This window comes from Tachyglossus aculeatus, chromosome 19 (genome assembly GCF_015852505.1).
Source record: "Tachyglossus aculeatus isolate mTacAcu1 chromosome 19, mTacAcu1.pri, whole genome shotgun sequence".
NCBI lineage: Eukaryota > Metazoa > Chordata > Mammalia > Monotremata > Tachyglossidae > Tachyglossus > Tachyglossus aculeatus.
In genome coordinates, this window is record NC_052084.1 from 39,144,197 (window position 1) to 39,159,374 (window position 15,178).

A 15,178-nucleotide genomic window follows, 5' to 3' on the forward strand; every position below is an offset into this window, starting at 1 on the left:
GCCTGCTTCATCATTCCTCGGCACCTCAGTCAAGACAACTCCAGCCCCTCATCCAGGGTGTTCCCTGGCCTTCAGTTGTCCCCTTCTTTTCTCTGTATCTCATATCTCTTTGATGCCATCCTTCTTCTCTAGGCCCTGTGTGCTGTCTCCCAAAAAGTGTGGCTTTCCTCTCAAACCCAGTTTGGTTTTTTTAAGAAACTTCAACTCCCCACATCGCCTGCAGGCTTCAAGGAAAGTGGAGATGTCAGCCGGGGGTGGGTGAGGAGGGCCAGGAGGGGAGATGCCAGCTGCACCCAAGGTAAGAGAAGAGGGGAGAGGTAGTAGAGAAGGTGACGTGAGGGATAGCTGGATTCAGTTCCTCTAAGGGAGGGATAATTGGGGGATACTGAGGTTTCATTTGTCTTCCATTCCATAGTATTTACTGAGCACCTGTGTTGTTTAGTGCAGTGTACTATGTGCTGGAGAGAGTACAAAACCAATGAAGTACAATGAAGGAGCCGTCTTACTGTGTGTGCATCGCCGACCTGGCAGCTGTCCCTGCAGCCCCATATTGCAGGGGGGATGCAGGGGCAAGTCTGGTGAGGTGGAGCAGGGAAACTGGGTGTGAGGAGGTGGAGCTGGAGGTCTGAACACCGAAGCCGCACTGCCACTAGGTGCCCCCTGATTCTCAATGGGAGCACCATTTCAGGGGGGACAGTGGCAGTGCCGAGAGGGAGGGCAAAGGAGTATTATCAGTTTCTCCTTGGTCTCCCTACCTCCCTATTTTCCCTCCCCTATTTGCCTCGCTTTTTTTGCATCCTAGACCACAGCCTCCCTACTGTCCTGCTCTGGAATTTGTCGACTGCCTGCCGACAGCCACTCCAGGACACGCCTGCTTCATCATTCCTTGGTACCTCAGCCAAGACAACTCCAGCCCCTCATTCAGGGTGTTCCCTGGGCCTTCAGCTGTCCCCTTCTTTCCTCTGTATCTCATATCTCTTTGACGCCATCCTTCTTCTCTAGGCCCTTCGTGCTGTCTCCCAAAAAGTGTGGCCTTGCTCTCAAGCCCAGTTTGTTTTTTTTAAGAAGCTTCCACTCCTCACATCGCCTGCAGGCTTCAAGGAAAGTGGGGATGTCAGCCACGGGTGGGTGAGGAGGGCCAGGCGGAGAGATGCCAGCTGCACCCAAGGTAAGAGAAGACGGAGAGGTAGTAGAGAAGGTGATGTGAGGGATTGCTAGATTCAGTTCCTCTAGGGTACGGATAACTGGGGAATACTAAGGTTTCATTTGTCTTCCATTCCATAGTACTTACTGAGCACTTGTGCTGTTTAGCGCAATGTACTAAGTGCTGGAGAGAGTACAATACCAATGAAGTACAATGAAGAAGCTGTCTTACCATGTCTGCATGGCCAACCTGGCAGCTGTCCCTGCAGCCCCATATTGCAGGGGGGAGGCAGGGGCAGCCTGGTGAGGCGGAGCAGGGAAGCTGGGTGCGAGGTGGTGGGGCTGGAGGTCTGAACACCTAAGCTGCACTGCCACTAGGTGCCCACTGATTCTCAATGGGAGCACCATTGCAGGGGGGACAGTGGCAGTGCCCAGAGGGAGGGCAAAGGAGTATTATTGGGTTCTCCTGGGTCTCCCCACCTCCCTATTTTCTCTTCCCCTATTTGCTTCCCTTTTTCTGCATCCTAGACCACAGCCTCCCTACCGTCCTGCTCTGGAATTCATCGCCTGCCTGCCTGCCGACAGCCACTCCAGGACACGCCTGCTTCATCATTCCGCGGCACCTCAGTCAAGACAACTCCAGTTCCTCATCCAGGGTGTTCCCTGGGGCTTCAGTTGTCCCCTTCTTTCCTCTGTATCTCATCTCTCTTCCATGCCATCCTTCTCCTCTAGGCCCTCCCTGCTGTCTCCCAAAAAGGAAACCTTCACAGAAAAACTGGAGAAGGCCCGGACTGACTGAGACCAGATAGGGAGCTGACGGCCTGCAGAAAAAAAATAAGTATCTCTAAATTGGTCCTGGGGATGGAGGGCATTCTGATATTATTCTATCAAAATCTTCCTTTGAAGTCCTTGTTCCTAGCAATGAAGTGTACCTTACCTCAGGAATCTCTCTATCAAACTTATTATCTAACACACCAGAGAAATGTACTGGTACTTTCCCTCACAGAATATTTGCCCAATCCATTTTCAGTGGAAAAAACTTGAGTTAGTGTGTTTTCCTAATGTAAAGTTTTTAGTCATGGCTAGAAAGAGGGTGTTGTCGGCCGGAAGATAATAAATAGAACAATTTAATAAGATACAGAATGAGGTTTACTAGAAAATAAGTAAATAGGGAATTTAAAATAGGTCAAAAGGAACTTTAGGGTACATTTTCAAAATAACTTGACCTTAAATACTAAAGAGAGTTCTGCATTGTAAGCTGCTGTGATTTTCAGGAGTTCTCTCCCCTGACTACTGGTTTGGGTAACTGTCGTGAGGCTTTTGATAAACATGAGAGAGGGGAAAGAAAATTCTACCCAATGATAATCCTGTAATAACGGTAATATGGAAAGGATTTGGAATAGGCTCCCCGCCTGCTCTGGTCTAGGAAAATGAAGGTGTGGCTTTGCTCTCAAACCCAGTTTGGTTCTTTTCAGAAACTGGAACTCCCCACGTCGCCTGCAGGCTTCAAGGACGGTGGAGATGTCAGCCAGGGGAGGGTGAGGAGGGCCAGGCGGAGAGATGCCAGCTGCACCCAAGGTAAGAGAAGAGGGAAGAGCTAGTAGAGAAGGTGACATGAGGAATAGTTGGATTCACTTCCTTCCCATGGGGAAGGAAAATTGAGGGAAGTCTCAAGTTTTATCTTCAATTCAATAGTACTTATTGAGCACCCATGTTTGTGTAGCACACTCTACTAAGCAGTAGGGAGAGCACAATGGAAATGAAAGTTATGTCTCCTGCCCTGGAAGAGCTAGTGAACAATTAAAATGATGGCTCTGGGAACGATTCTGAAACGTAACTCTTAAGGGCATGGAATGGGAATTTTTTTAAAAAAAAATTTGGTACTGAAATACCTGGCACCTAGCTAAGGTCAACGGACGTTAAGTTTAGTGAAACCATGCTTTAGAAGTTTTTTGCAAAATGACATTCTACAATATAACTCCTGATTGAAGGCAAAGTGGGCTGTATTTATGCCTGGAACTTCGCCGTAACATGCTACCTGCCCAAATGAAGCAGGCCTTCCACACCCCTTCAGGATTGTGATCCACTACCTGAATATTCATCGAATAAAATGGACCAAGAATGCCAGTCTAAGTCTGGATCACCATGGTCTAGAGATAATGATGAAAGCTTTTTCTTTTCCCAGAAAAGGACTGGAACAAAAATGAAACAAATTCAAATGGCTCAGACCTTCATTGGAAAGCAAACTGGAAAAATGAAGAGAGTAAAGAAGAAAATGAACATGTGGATCAAGCTGAGGAAACCTGCAAGAGATGGATAAAGAGAAACTCTTTCAGGGTCCCCATAATTTCCCAGAAGCTTGTAAGAATTCCACCCCTGATCTTTATGACTACCAACAAGGAGAAACAAAAAATTGATATCTGAGGTTTAAAAGGAGACATTTCCTAAAAGTGTACAATATGGAGATGTTTGCTTCATGCAGTATCTCCTTGTTAATTGTCTCCTAGGTCTTTAAGGCCAGACCCCTTGAGAGAGCCCACAGAATGTATAAGGGGAATAGGAGACACTTGCTTCATGCAATGTCTGTTTCATCATTCTCTCGTGGGTCTTTAAGGCCAAACTCCTTGAGAGAGCAAAGGGAACATGTGAGGCCAAAAAGGATAGATATGCTTTATGCAATATCTCTCCTTCATCATTCTCTCCTGGGTCTTCAAGGCCTGACTCCATAAGCGATCAAAGATAAAATCTGAGAGGGGGAGAATGAGAAGTTTGCTTCATGGGTCTTTAAGGCCTAATTCCCTGAACAAGCTGAGAGAATATTTGAGGAAGAAAAGTAGAGATTTGCTTCATGCATTATCTCCTTCTTAATAGTCTCCTGGGTCTTTAAAGCCAAACTCCCACAGAGAGCACACAGAATATGTTAGAAACTGAAAAGGAGTGACTTGCTTCATGCAGTATCTCCTTGTTAATTTTCTCCTGGGTCTTTAAGTCCTAACCCCTTGACCGAAAGTAGAGAATGTTTGAGGATAAATGGAAGAGATTTGCTCCATGCAATATCTCCTTATTAATTCTCCCTTTGGTCTTTAAGGCCTAACTCCTTAAGAAAGCAGAGAGAATGTTGGACGTTAAAAAGGAGAGATGTGCTTCATGCGATATCTGCCATTTAAATCTCACTAGGTCTTCACGACCTAATGTCTCATGTGAGCAGAGAGAATATTATGGGCAGAAAAGGAGGTGTTTGCTTCATGCAATATCTACTTAATTCTCTCTTGGACCTTTAAGGCCCAACTCCTTCCTTCAGAGAGCAGAGAGAATGTTTGGGTTGAAAAAAGGAGAGATTTGCTTCATGCAGTATCTCCCATTGGTCTTCACGACCGTAATGCCTCAAGTGAGCAGAGAGAATATTTTAAGTGGAAAAGGAGAGTTTTGCTTCATGCAATATCTCCTCTTTATTCTCTCTTGGGTCTTTATGACCCTATGCCTCAAGTGAGCAGAGAAAATGATTGAAGAGGTAAAGGAGAAATACATTTAAGCCATATCTTCTTCATAATTGTCTCCTGGGTCCATAATTGCCTCCTGGGTCTTTAAGGCCTAACTCCCTGAGAGAGCAGGGTGAATCTTTGAAAATAAAGAGGAGAAATTTGCTTCATGCAATATCTCCCCTGTAATTCTCTCTTGGGTCTTTAAGGCCTAACTCTTTGACTGAGTAGAGATTATGTCTGGAGATATAAAGGAGAGATTTGCTTCATGCAATATCTCCTGATTATTTCTCTCTTGGGCCTTTAAGGCCTAACTCCTTGAGAGAGCAGAGAGAATGAGGCGAGGAAGGGAAGGTTTGCTTCATGCAATATCTCTCCTCCTCAATTATCTCCTGGAGCCTTAAGGCCAAAATCCCTGAGAGAGCAGTGGCGAATGTTTGAGCGTGCAAAGGAGAAGCTTGCTTCATGTAGTATGTTCTCCTCAATTCTCTCTTGGGTCTTTATGGCCTAACTCCTTGAGAGATCAGAGAGAATGTTTGAGGTTAAAAAGGAGAATTTTGCTTCATGCACCATCACCGCCTTAATTCCCTCACCGGTCTCTAAGGACAAACCCTATGAGAGAACAGTGGAAATGTGGGACGTTGAGGAGAGAACTGCTTTATGCAGTATCTCCTGATTAATTCCCTTTTGGGCCTGTAAGGTTTAACTCCTTGAGAGAGCAGAGACAATGTCTAAGGTGAAAATGGATTGATTTGCTTCATGCAGAATCTCCCTTTTAAATGTCACCTAGGTCTTCATGACCTATTGCCTCACGTGTGCAGATAATATTTTAGGCAGAAAAGGAGAGGCTTGCTTCGTTGCAATATCTACTTGATTCTCTTTTGGTTCTTTATAGCCTAAACCTTTGAGAGAACAGAGAGAATATATAAGATGAGAGATGTGCTTAATGCAGGTCTTCATCTCTTCAGGTCTTCATGACCTAATGCCTCAAGTAAGCAAAAAGAATATTTCAGGGGGAAAATGAGAGACTTGCTTTATGCAATATCTCCCCTCCATTCTCTTCTGGGTCTTTATGACACGATGTCTCAAGAAAGCAGAGAAAATGATTGAAGAGGTAAAGGAAACATCCGCTTCATGCCATATCTTCTTCATAATTGTCTCCTGGGTCTTTAAGGCCTAATGCTTTGAGAGAACATAAAGAATATTTGAGGTGGGAAAGGAGAGATGTGCTTCGTGCAGTGTCTCCCACTTAATTCTCTTCTGGGTCTTCAAGACCTGACACTATGAGCAATCAGAGATAATATTTGAGAGGGAAAAGGAGAGATTTGCTTCGTGCAATGTCTCACCTGCATAATTCTCTTCTGGGTCTTCAAGTCCTGGCTGCTTGAGCCAATATGAGATACAAACCACGCAAAAGTCTCCGTGCTAATTCCCCTAAAAACCTCTGAAAGAGTTTTCGCCTTTATCCTCTCACACTACCTGCGGGGGACAAACGGCATCAAGGCCCTGGGCCTCTGGGACAGTGAAACAGGTATGAGAGGAGGGTAGCCATAGGTCGGGTTGTGGAGAATGTTGGGAATTTTGGTACAGTTATTTATTTCAGTGTCTTGTTTTCTTCTCTAGAATAGTTAGCTGTTTTTAGTCAGGGAGCATGTCTCTCAACTCTTTTGTGTTTTTCCAAATGCATAGTAGAGTGTTCTGGGCAGAGAAAGTCCTCAATAAATATCAGTGATTGATTCATTGAAGCATTGCACATCCCAGCTGTATCGGGAGGGCATGATAATGTTTGAACTACTAGCATTATTAGAAAGGTTCTATTATAACTCACAAAAATATGATGTGCTCTAAGCTTTAGTTTAATATAATCCAGACCTACACAAAAACTGAAGTTTGCCCAATAAATCCTGGGCAATACCTTTAACCTCTGATCCTCCATAAAAACAGAGATAAACATGGGCTTTTTCCATCTGACTTCATTGTGTTTTTTATGTATCTCTAGCTTGGATTGCCTCCATGTAATGGTTAGGGGATCTGAAAGTCGAAGCAAGCCCACATCTAGGCTCTTGCCTCTCACCTTGCTGAGGAGCCTAGTGGCATTTATTTTTCATGAAGATAGAATGTATAGTTCAGTTTGTGTGTGTTGGTGCAATTGAATTCTCCCTCAGACTCCCATGGAATGGGTGGTTCTGCAGACATGGGGACCCCTCTGGCACAGCTTGTCTCTTCTAAAGACTCTCCTGCCTGTTCTGCAAATGCAGGAACCGATAAAGGTTCTGCTCTGAATTCTCAACAAAACCAGGAGAAAGAGGGGTAGGTGTGACTCTCCAAAGTGAATGTTGGGCACACACAGGGCCATTGTTTTCAGTAGAAGACATTTGGTTTTACACGTTCTGAAACAGAAATAATTTAGAAAAAGTCATGTAATTTTTTGTCAATTCTATTATTTTTCTCCCTTCTGTCGAGCTGTACACTTGTAAGGAAGGCCTGGGCCTATGACCAGGATCCAGCTCCTCTAGTCTGGACAATAAATGTTAACTAAGTTTTTGTGCAGGACAGTCAGTTAGAAAAAATGTGTGCTGGTTATAACTCATGAATCTATAAGCTAGTTCCTTGTGTATACATACACTAGAGAATTTGACAACCTGTCCTATCCCTCTGCAGCACCAACCGTGGTGTAGAAAGGCTCTCTGGAATGAATGTTCTCAGCAGCAGAAGAAGAGAGGACGCATGGACATCAGGCAACTGCCCGCGGGTCCCAATCACCCCCTCCGGTCTTTATGGCCCAAACAGTGGGAGAGGGAAAAGAGGGCTTTGTTTGGGTCTGCAAGGCCCAGGTGCTGGAGGGAGAAAGCAGGTTCTCCCCTGCCTACCTATCTTTATGGCTGGGAGGGAGAGAGAAGAGAAAATGTATAGAAGCTTAGGGGACTGCAAAATTCTATAGCATTGCTGTGATGTCAGCTCACTTTTTAAATGGCTCATGCACAACCCAGAGGTAGATCTTTTCCCTTCTTTCCTAATCATTGTTAACCATAACAAACTAATTTTTTTCTTCCCGCAATCAATGTTCAATGGAAAAATACATTCACCAGATTCAGTTACAAGCAAGCTCATTCACCAGCATTCCTTAAATCCATAGTTTCAAAAAGCCAATAAAGTAGTTAAAATAAATAAATAAAATGTAAAAAAAAAACCCTAGGAAATCCACAACTCAGTGAAATAATAGTTTAAAATTAAAATTAATCGTTAAAAGTTAACATATAAAAAAGGCATCACTGACATATAATCATCACATATAATTCTCCTTTCCGTTGAATATAGATATGGGGAAATTTTTGGGTAGAAATCATTCTCTCTAGATTCCAGCTTTGGAAGACGAAAGGGAAGCTTTATCTCTGCTTTGTGGGCCATCATTAGCTTGATTGGTTTGAGTGAGCAAGGTGAATATGATCCAACAGTCCTATCTATTTATTCCGCTGGAAAAGCCGGCAGCCTAATGTCATCACAGTCAGAGCTCTGCTTTCTCTTTGTGTGAAAACACTTGTTCTTTGTTGAGTAAACCGTGACTTCTGTTTTTTTAACAATGCACATGTAGTATTGCGTTCCAGCAGCCCTGAGTGTCTAGAGATTTAGGCCACAACATGGGAGGAATCTGTCACCCTGGGCTCGGTCTTGAACAGTGAGCACCAGGCCCCGATGTGGAGCAGAGGTAAGCGGTCTCCCCAGGGGACGGCAGAGCAGGCCACTGGCGGCGCCTGAACAGAGGTACGAGGGCGTGGGAGAGATGGTCCCAAGTGGCGCACTCTTGCCATATCCCTGGGATGGATCTGGGGACGGGGGAGAGTCAACTAGGTCCGGTCACACCTGCTGAGGCTTATCCATTTGAGATTTTGTGGGGAGGATATTTGTTCCCTCCAGGAGGAGAGTATCACCAGCTTTCCTGTACCCAGGAAGAATAAGATGAAGTTACAGGAGGAACACGACAGCATCCCTGGCTAGTGAAGGACGAGGCATGTGATTGTGTCTGCGTCGCCACCCTGACAGCTGTCCCTGCAGCCCCATATTGCAGGGGGGATGCAGGGGCAGCCTGGTGAGGTGGAGCAGGGAAACTGGGTGTGGGGAGATGGGGCTGGAGGTCTGACCACCTAAGCCGCACTGCCACTAGGTGCCCACTGATTCTCAATGGGAGCACCATTGCAGGGGGTACAGTGGCAGTGCTGAGAGGGATGGAGAAGGAGTATTATCGGTTTCTCCTGGGTCTCCCCACCTCCCTATTTTCTCTTCCCCTATTTGCCCCCCTTTTTTGGCACCCTGGACAACAGCCTCCCTACCGTCCTGCTCTGGAATTCATTGCCTGCCTGCCTGCCGACAGCCACCCCAGGACATGCCTGCTTCATCATTCCTCGGCACCTCAGCCAAGACAACTCCAGCCCCTCATCCAGGATGTTCCCTGGGTCTTCAGTTGTCCCCTTCTTTCCTCTGTATTTCATCTCTCTTCCATGCCATCCTTCTTCTCTAGGCCCTTCCTGCTGTCTCCCAAATAGTGTGGCTTTGCTCTTAAACCCAGTTTGGTTTTTTTAAGAACTTCAACTCCCCACATCGCCTGCAGGCTTCAAGGAAAGTGGAGATGTCAGCCGGGGGTGGGTGAGGAGGGCCATGCAGAGAGATGCCAGCTGCACCCAAGGTAAGGGAAGAGGGGAGAGGTAGTAGAGAAGGTGACGTGAGGGTTATTAGCTGGATTCAATTCCTGTAGGGGAGGGATAATTGGGGGATGCTGAGGTTTCATTTGTCTTCCATTCCATAGTATTTATTGAGCACCTGTGTTGTTTAGTGCAATGTACCAACTGCTGGAGAGAGTACAATACCAATGAAGTACAATGAAGGAGCCGTCTTACTGTGTCTGCATCGCCGACCTGGCAGCTGTCCCTGCAGCCCCATATTGCAGGGGGCATTCAGGGGCTAGCCTGGTGAGGTGGAGCAGGGAAACTGGGTGTGAGGAGGTGGGGCTGGAGGTCTGAACACCTAAGCCGCACTGCCACTAGGTGCCCCCTGATTCTCAATGGGAGCACCATTGCAGGGGGGACAGTGGCAGTGCCGAGAGGGAGGGCAAAGGAGTATTACCTGTTTCTCCTGGGTCTCCCCACCTCCCTATTTTCCCTTCCCCTATTTGCCTCCCTTTTTTTGCATCCTAGACCACAGCCTCCCTACTGTCCTGCTCTGGAATTCATCGCCTGCCTGCCTGCCGACAGCCACGCCAGGACACTCCTGCCTCATCATTCCTCGGCACCTCAGCCAAGACAACTCCAGCCCCTCATTCAGGGTGTTCCCTGGCCTTCAGTTGTCCCCTTCTTTCCTCTGTATCTCATCTCGCTTCCATGCCATCCTTCTTCTCTAGGCCCTTCGTGCTGTCTCTCAAAAAGTGTGGCTTTGCTCTCATACCCAGTTTGGTTTTTTTAAGAAACTTCAAGTCCCCACATCGCCTGCAAGCTTCAGGGAAAGTGGAGATGTCAGCCGGGGGTGGGTGAGGAGGGCCAGGCGGAGAGATGCCAGCTGCACCCAAGGTAAGAGAAGAGGGGAGAGGTAGTAGAGAAGGTGACATGAGGGTTAGCTGGATTCAGTTCCTCTAGGGGAGGGATAATTGGGGGATACTGAAGTTTCATTTGTCTTCCATTCCATTGTATTTACTGAGCACCTGTGTTGTTTAGTGCAGTGTACTAAGTGCTGGAGAGAGTACAATACCAATGAAGTACAATGAAGGAGCCGTCTTACTGTGTCTGCATCGTCGACCTGGCAGCTGTCCCTGCAGCCCCATATTGCAGGGGGGATGCGGGGGCAGCCTGGTGAGGCAGAGCAGGGAAACTGGGTGCGAGGAGGTGGGGCTGGAGGTCTGAACAACTAAGCCACACTGCCACTAGGTGCCCCCTGATTCTCAATGTGAGCACCAATGCAGGGGGGACAGTGGCAGAGCCGGGGGGTGGGGGCAAAAGAGTACTACTGGTTTCTCCCCACCTCTCTATTTTCCCTTCCCCTATTTGCCTCCCTTTTTTTTCCATCCTAGACCACAGCCCCCGTGCTGTCCTGCTTTGGAATTCATCGCCTGCCTGCGCCCTAGCGTCCTGCTCTGGAATTCATCACCTGCCCGCCGACAGCCACCCCAGGACACGCCTGCTTCATCATCCCTTGGCACCTCAGCCAAGACAACTCCAGCCCCTCCCCCAGCGTGTCCCCTGGAGCCTCCAGCTGTCTTTAACCTTCTCCACTGCCCCTTTTCCCTCCTCCCTCCCTTCCACCTCCCCCCCACAAGGGACACACACACACATTTCCAGGTATAATTCATAAAAATGTATTAACTTGAGTGTCTAGCCTGTGGACCTTCCCCTGTTTGTGGATGGGGTTTTTGAGAGTGGTGTGGGTAAGTTGAGATGGTTGGGTTGGTCTGAAATGGCTGCACATGGATTTGAGAGAGAGAGGAATTGATCTGGGACTTTTCTTTTGGGGTTTGTGGAACGGCATTTCCTACTTTACTGGAGCTAAACTTGACATCTAAGGACCTTTTTCATGCTGGGATTATTTTGCAGACTCCCGCACATGAACTATCACAACTTTGCCTGAAACTGTTGCAGTTGGAGCAGGAGTGTGAACTGCTGAGGAATACTGACAGATTATCAGGTTGGACACAGTCCCTGTCCCACAAGGGGCTCCCAGTCTTAATCCCCATTTTACAGATGAGGCAACTGAGTCCCAGAGAGGTTAAATGACTTGTCCAAGGTCAAACAGGAGATAAGTGGCAGAGGCAGGATTAGAACTCAGGTCTTCCTGACTTCCAGGTCCATGCTCTATCAGCTAGGCAATGTTGCTTCTCAGTCTTTCGGTCATATTAATAACCTGAGCAGAAAGGTTAGGATGGGGGAGAAGAAAATGCATTGTTGGGATGCTAATCATGTTCTTAGGGAGGAAGAAATCAAAAAGATAGATCAGGAGGGACTGAATTCTCCCAAAACTGCCCCTCATGGGCCGGAGTTCTGCCAAAAGCCTAGCCAAAGGCCAATACTTAGAAGCTCTAACCCAAGAAGTTCTGGTCCTTTCTGTTACTAGAGAGCGAAGTTGGCTCTTCTGTTCCCCAACTCGTCACAACATCAGATAACAACCTGGGTCATCCTGCAGCAAGCGTTCTCAAGTTCCTGAAACAGCACTGTATCTATACTTGCCTGCTGAGTGACTTTGGGTAAGTCGAACACTTCTCTGTGCCTCAGTTATCTTTTCTGTAAAACGGGGTTAAGAGTTTGAGCATCTAGAGATTTAGGCCACAGCACAGAAGGAATATGTCACCCTGGGCTTGGTCTTCCCCACCTGGAACAGCGAACACCAGGCCCCGATGCCGAGCAGCAGTAAGCAGTCTCCCCGGGGACAGCGGAGCAGGCCACTGGTGGTGCCTGAACAGAGGTACAAGGGAGTGGGAGAGAAGATGGTCCTGAGTGGCGCGCTCGTGCCGTATCCCTGGGATGGATCTAGGGACTGGGGAGAGTCAACTAGGTGTGGCCACACCTGCTGAGGCTTATCCATTTCAGAATTGGTGGGGAGGGTATTTGTTCCCTCCCACAGAAGAGTATCATCAGCCTTTCTGTATCCAGAAAGAATGAGGCGAAGTTACAGTAGGAACAAGAGCGTCCCAGGCTAGTGAAGGACGAGGGGTGTGATTGTGTCTGTGTCGCCAGCCTGGCAGCTGTCACTGCAACCCCATATTGCAGGAGGGATGTGGGGGCAGCCCGGTGAGGCGGAGCAAGGACACTGGGTGTGAGGAGGTGGGGCTGGAGGTCTGACCACCTAAGCCGCACTGCCACTAGGTGCCCCCTGATTCTCAATGGGAGCACCATTGCAGGGGGGACAGTGGCAGTGCCGGGAGGGAGGGCAAAGGAGTATTATTGGTTTCCCCTGGGTCTCCCCCCTTCCCTGTGTTTCCATTCCCCTCTTTACCTCCCCTTTTTTTCCATCCTAGACCACAGACCCCTGCTGTCCTGCTCTGGAATTCATCGCCTGCCTGCCTCCCGGCAGCCACCCCTGGACACGCCTGCTTCATTATTCCTCGGCACCTCAACCAAGACAACTCCAGCCCCTCTCCCAGGGTGCCCCCTGGGGCCTCCAGCTGTCCCTAACCTTCTCCAGTGCCCCTTCTCCCTCCTCCCTCCCCTCCACCTCCCCCACCCAGGACACAGACACTTCCAGGAATAATTCATAAAAATGTATTAATTTCAGTCTCTAGCCTGTGGACCTTCCCTTGTTTATGGATGGGGTCTTTGGAGCACTCTGGGTAAGTTTTGATGGTTGGGTTGGGTCTGAAGTGGCTGCAACATGGATTTGGGAGAGAGGAATTAATCTGGGACTTTTCTGTTGGGGTTTGTGGAAAAGCATTTCTTACTTTGTTGGAGTTTATGGTGCTCCTGCTTCAGATGTCAGAGGAGCTTTAGTGGGATTGTATCTCTTTGATGCTCCAGAGGGCAGCCCTGAACTAAACTGATTTCAGCCGGACCTAAAATAGATAACCTAAAAACAAGCACAAGTGAAGGTAGGTAACTGTGCTGAAATGATTAACATGTGATAATTCTATATCTGTGTCTTGCCTTTTAAAGGGTCATCTCCTATTAGCTTTTGATGATGCTAGTTAGTATTGTTTAGTTTTGCCCGAGGGGTTCTGTTTTTCTTCTAAATGCTTTATCTCTCCTCTGTTCTCAAAAGGGTTACTTGTGCCTCTGACCCTATTATTCCCTTTCACCTTCCCAAAACACTGGCTACCACTTTATTGCTGACTCCTCCTCTCTGTCCTTCTGCATCCTCCAGCTATCACCTCCTCTCTCAAGCACTTAATATCAAGTGCCACTGTGTGCAGAGCGCTGTACTGTTGATTTCAACTCCATGTCTTCCTCATGCTTTGCTTACTCCCTCAAAGTCCAAGAAATTCAATCACTCATATTAAATTTCTCCAATCCCACACAGCCTTCTCCCAAGGAAGGCATCTAGATAACACGTTTGGAATAAACACCTGACAGCTAAGGACCTTTTTCATGCTGGGATTATTTTGCAGATTCCTGCACATGAACTATCACAACTTTGCCTGGAACTGTTGAAGTTGGAGCAGGAGCGTGAACTACTGAGGAATATTGACAGAGCTCTCACGGAAGAAAATATTTTCTCAAGGACTGGCAGAAAATCTCTGGCATAGGACAACAAGAAAGTGAGTGATCTCCCCAAATCGTAATTGTTACTAGATTGCCAATTGCAAGCTTTGTTTTTGAGTCTCAACGATTAATCCTGGAATAATCTCTCTTCTCTTCAACTTCAGATAGCAAACTAGCAAAGCCACTGGATCAATTAAAGCTGTGTTCTTACTGGGCCAGCTATGATGCTGAATTTGCCAAGTCTTTGAAGGTCTTCTACCAAAGCATGAACGAAGTGAAGGGGCAGTTCCTGCAGCTGAGACAGTAAGGAGCACCTGTACGTGGCATGGAATTCCAAATGGTTTCTGGGCAGCATAGGTGTCCTTAATATTTTTGCAATTCTTGAACAAGTGAGGATTCTGAAACTAACTACAATTGACCATGCTTATATATGTATATGCATGCCCAGTTATAGAGCTACTCTTCCATATTTTTTCCAAGTGCTAAAAAGAAAGCACTGTGGCTATGTAAAATGTATTATGAGAAAACTTTTTTACAGTATCTAAGCACTTACTATATGCTAGGCACTGTAATAAGTTCTAAGGTAGATACAAGATAATCAGGTTGGACACAGTCTGTGTCCCACAAGGGGCTCAAAGGCTTAATCCCCATTTTACAGATGAGGCAACTGAGGCCCAGAGAGGTTAAATGACTTGTCCAAGGTCAAACAGGAGATAAGTGGCAGAGCCAGGATTAGAACTCAGGTCTTCCTGACTTCCAGGCCCGTGCTCTATTCACTAGGCAATGTTGCTTCTCAGCCTTACAGTCATATTAATAACCTGAGCAGAAAGGATAGGATATGGGAGAGGAAATGCAGTAATGGGATGATAATCACGTCCTTAGGTAGGAAGAAATCAAAAAGATAGATCAGGAGGGACCAATTTCCCCCAAACCTGCCCCTTGTGGTTTGGAGTTCTGCCAAAATCCTAGCCAAAGGCCAGTACTTAGAAGCTCTAACCCAAGAAGTGCCGGTCCTTTCTGTTACCAGAGGGCAGAGTTGGCTGTTCTGTTCCCCATGTCGTCACAATATCAGACAGCGCCTGGATCATCCTGAAACAAGCTCCTGAAGATCCAAGATTCAAGATCCTGAAACCTCTCCAGATCCATACTTGCCTGCTGCGTGACCTTTGGTAAGTCATTTCACTTCTCTGTAACTCAGTTATCTCATTTGTAAAACGAGGTTAAGAATTTGAGCCCTGTGTAGGACAGGGACCGTAATCAACCCTATTATCTTCTATCTATCCAAGCACTTAGTACATTGCCTGGCACATGGTAAAAGCTTAATACCACAGTATACATCACCAATATGTATACAGCTCTGTCTTAAGAACTTTGAGAGGGAACAGT

General features: G+C 46.9%; 1 protein-coding gene and 1 long non-coding RNA gene across 2 annotated transcripts; both read left to right on the forward strand.

Moving 5' to 3' along the window:
* The first annotated feature begins 561 nt into the window (after nucleotides 1-561).
* On the forward strand, nucleotides 562-12,801 carry LOC119940682. Its single transcript, XM_038760896.1, has 11 exons — nucleotides 562-578; nucleotides 1,003-1,124; nucleotides 2,619-2,721; nucleotides 6,074-6,153; nucleotides 9,229-9,303; nucleotides 10,078-10,180; nucleotides 10,678-10,945; nucleotides 11,198-11,288; nucleotides 11,715-11,844; nucleotides 11,979-12,062; nucleotides 12,616-12,801. The coding sequence occupies exons 1-11, from the start codon at nucleotides 562-564 to the stop codon at nucleotides 12,770-12,772; spliced, it is 1,230 nt and encodes a 409-aa protein (XP_038616824.1). The 3' UTR covers nucleotides 12,773-12,801.
* Nucleotides 12,802-12,870: 69 nt separating this feature from the next.
* On the forward strand, nucleotides 12,871-14,100 carry LOC119941039. The gene is made up of 4 exons (XR_005455079.1): nucleotides 12,871-12,927; nucleotides 13,112-13,182; nucleotides 13,699-13,848; nucleotides 13,957-14,100. It is a non-coding gene; the product is annotated as an uncharacterized LOC119941039 (long non-coding RNA).
* Nucleotides 14,101-15,178: the final 1,078 nt, after the last annotated feature.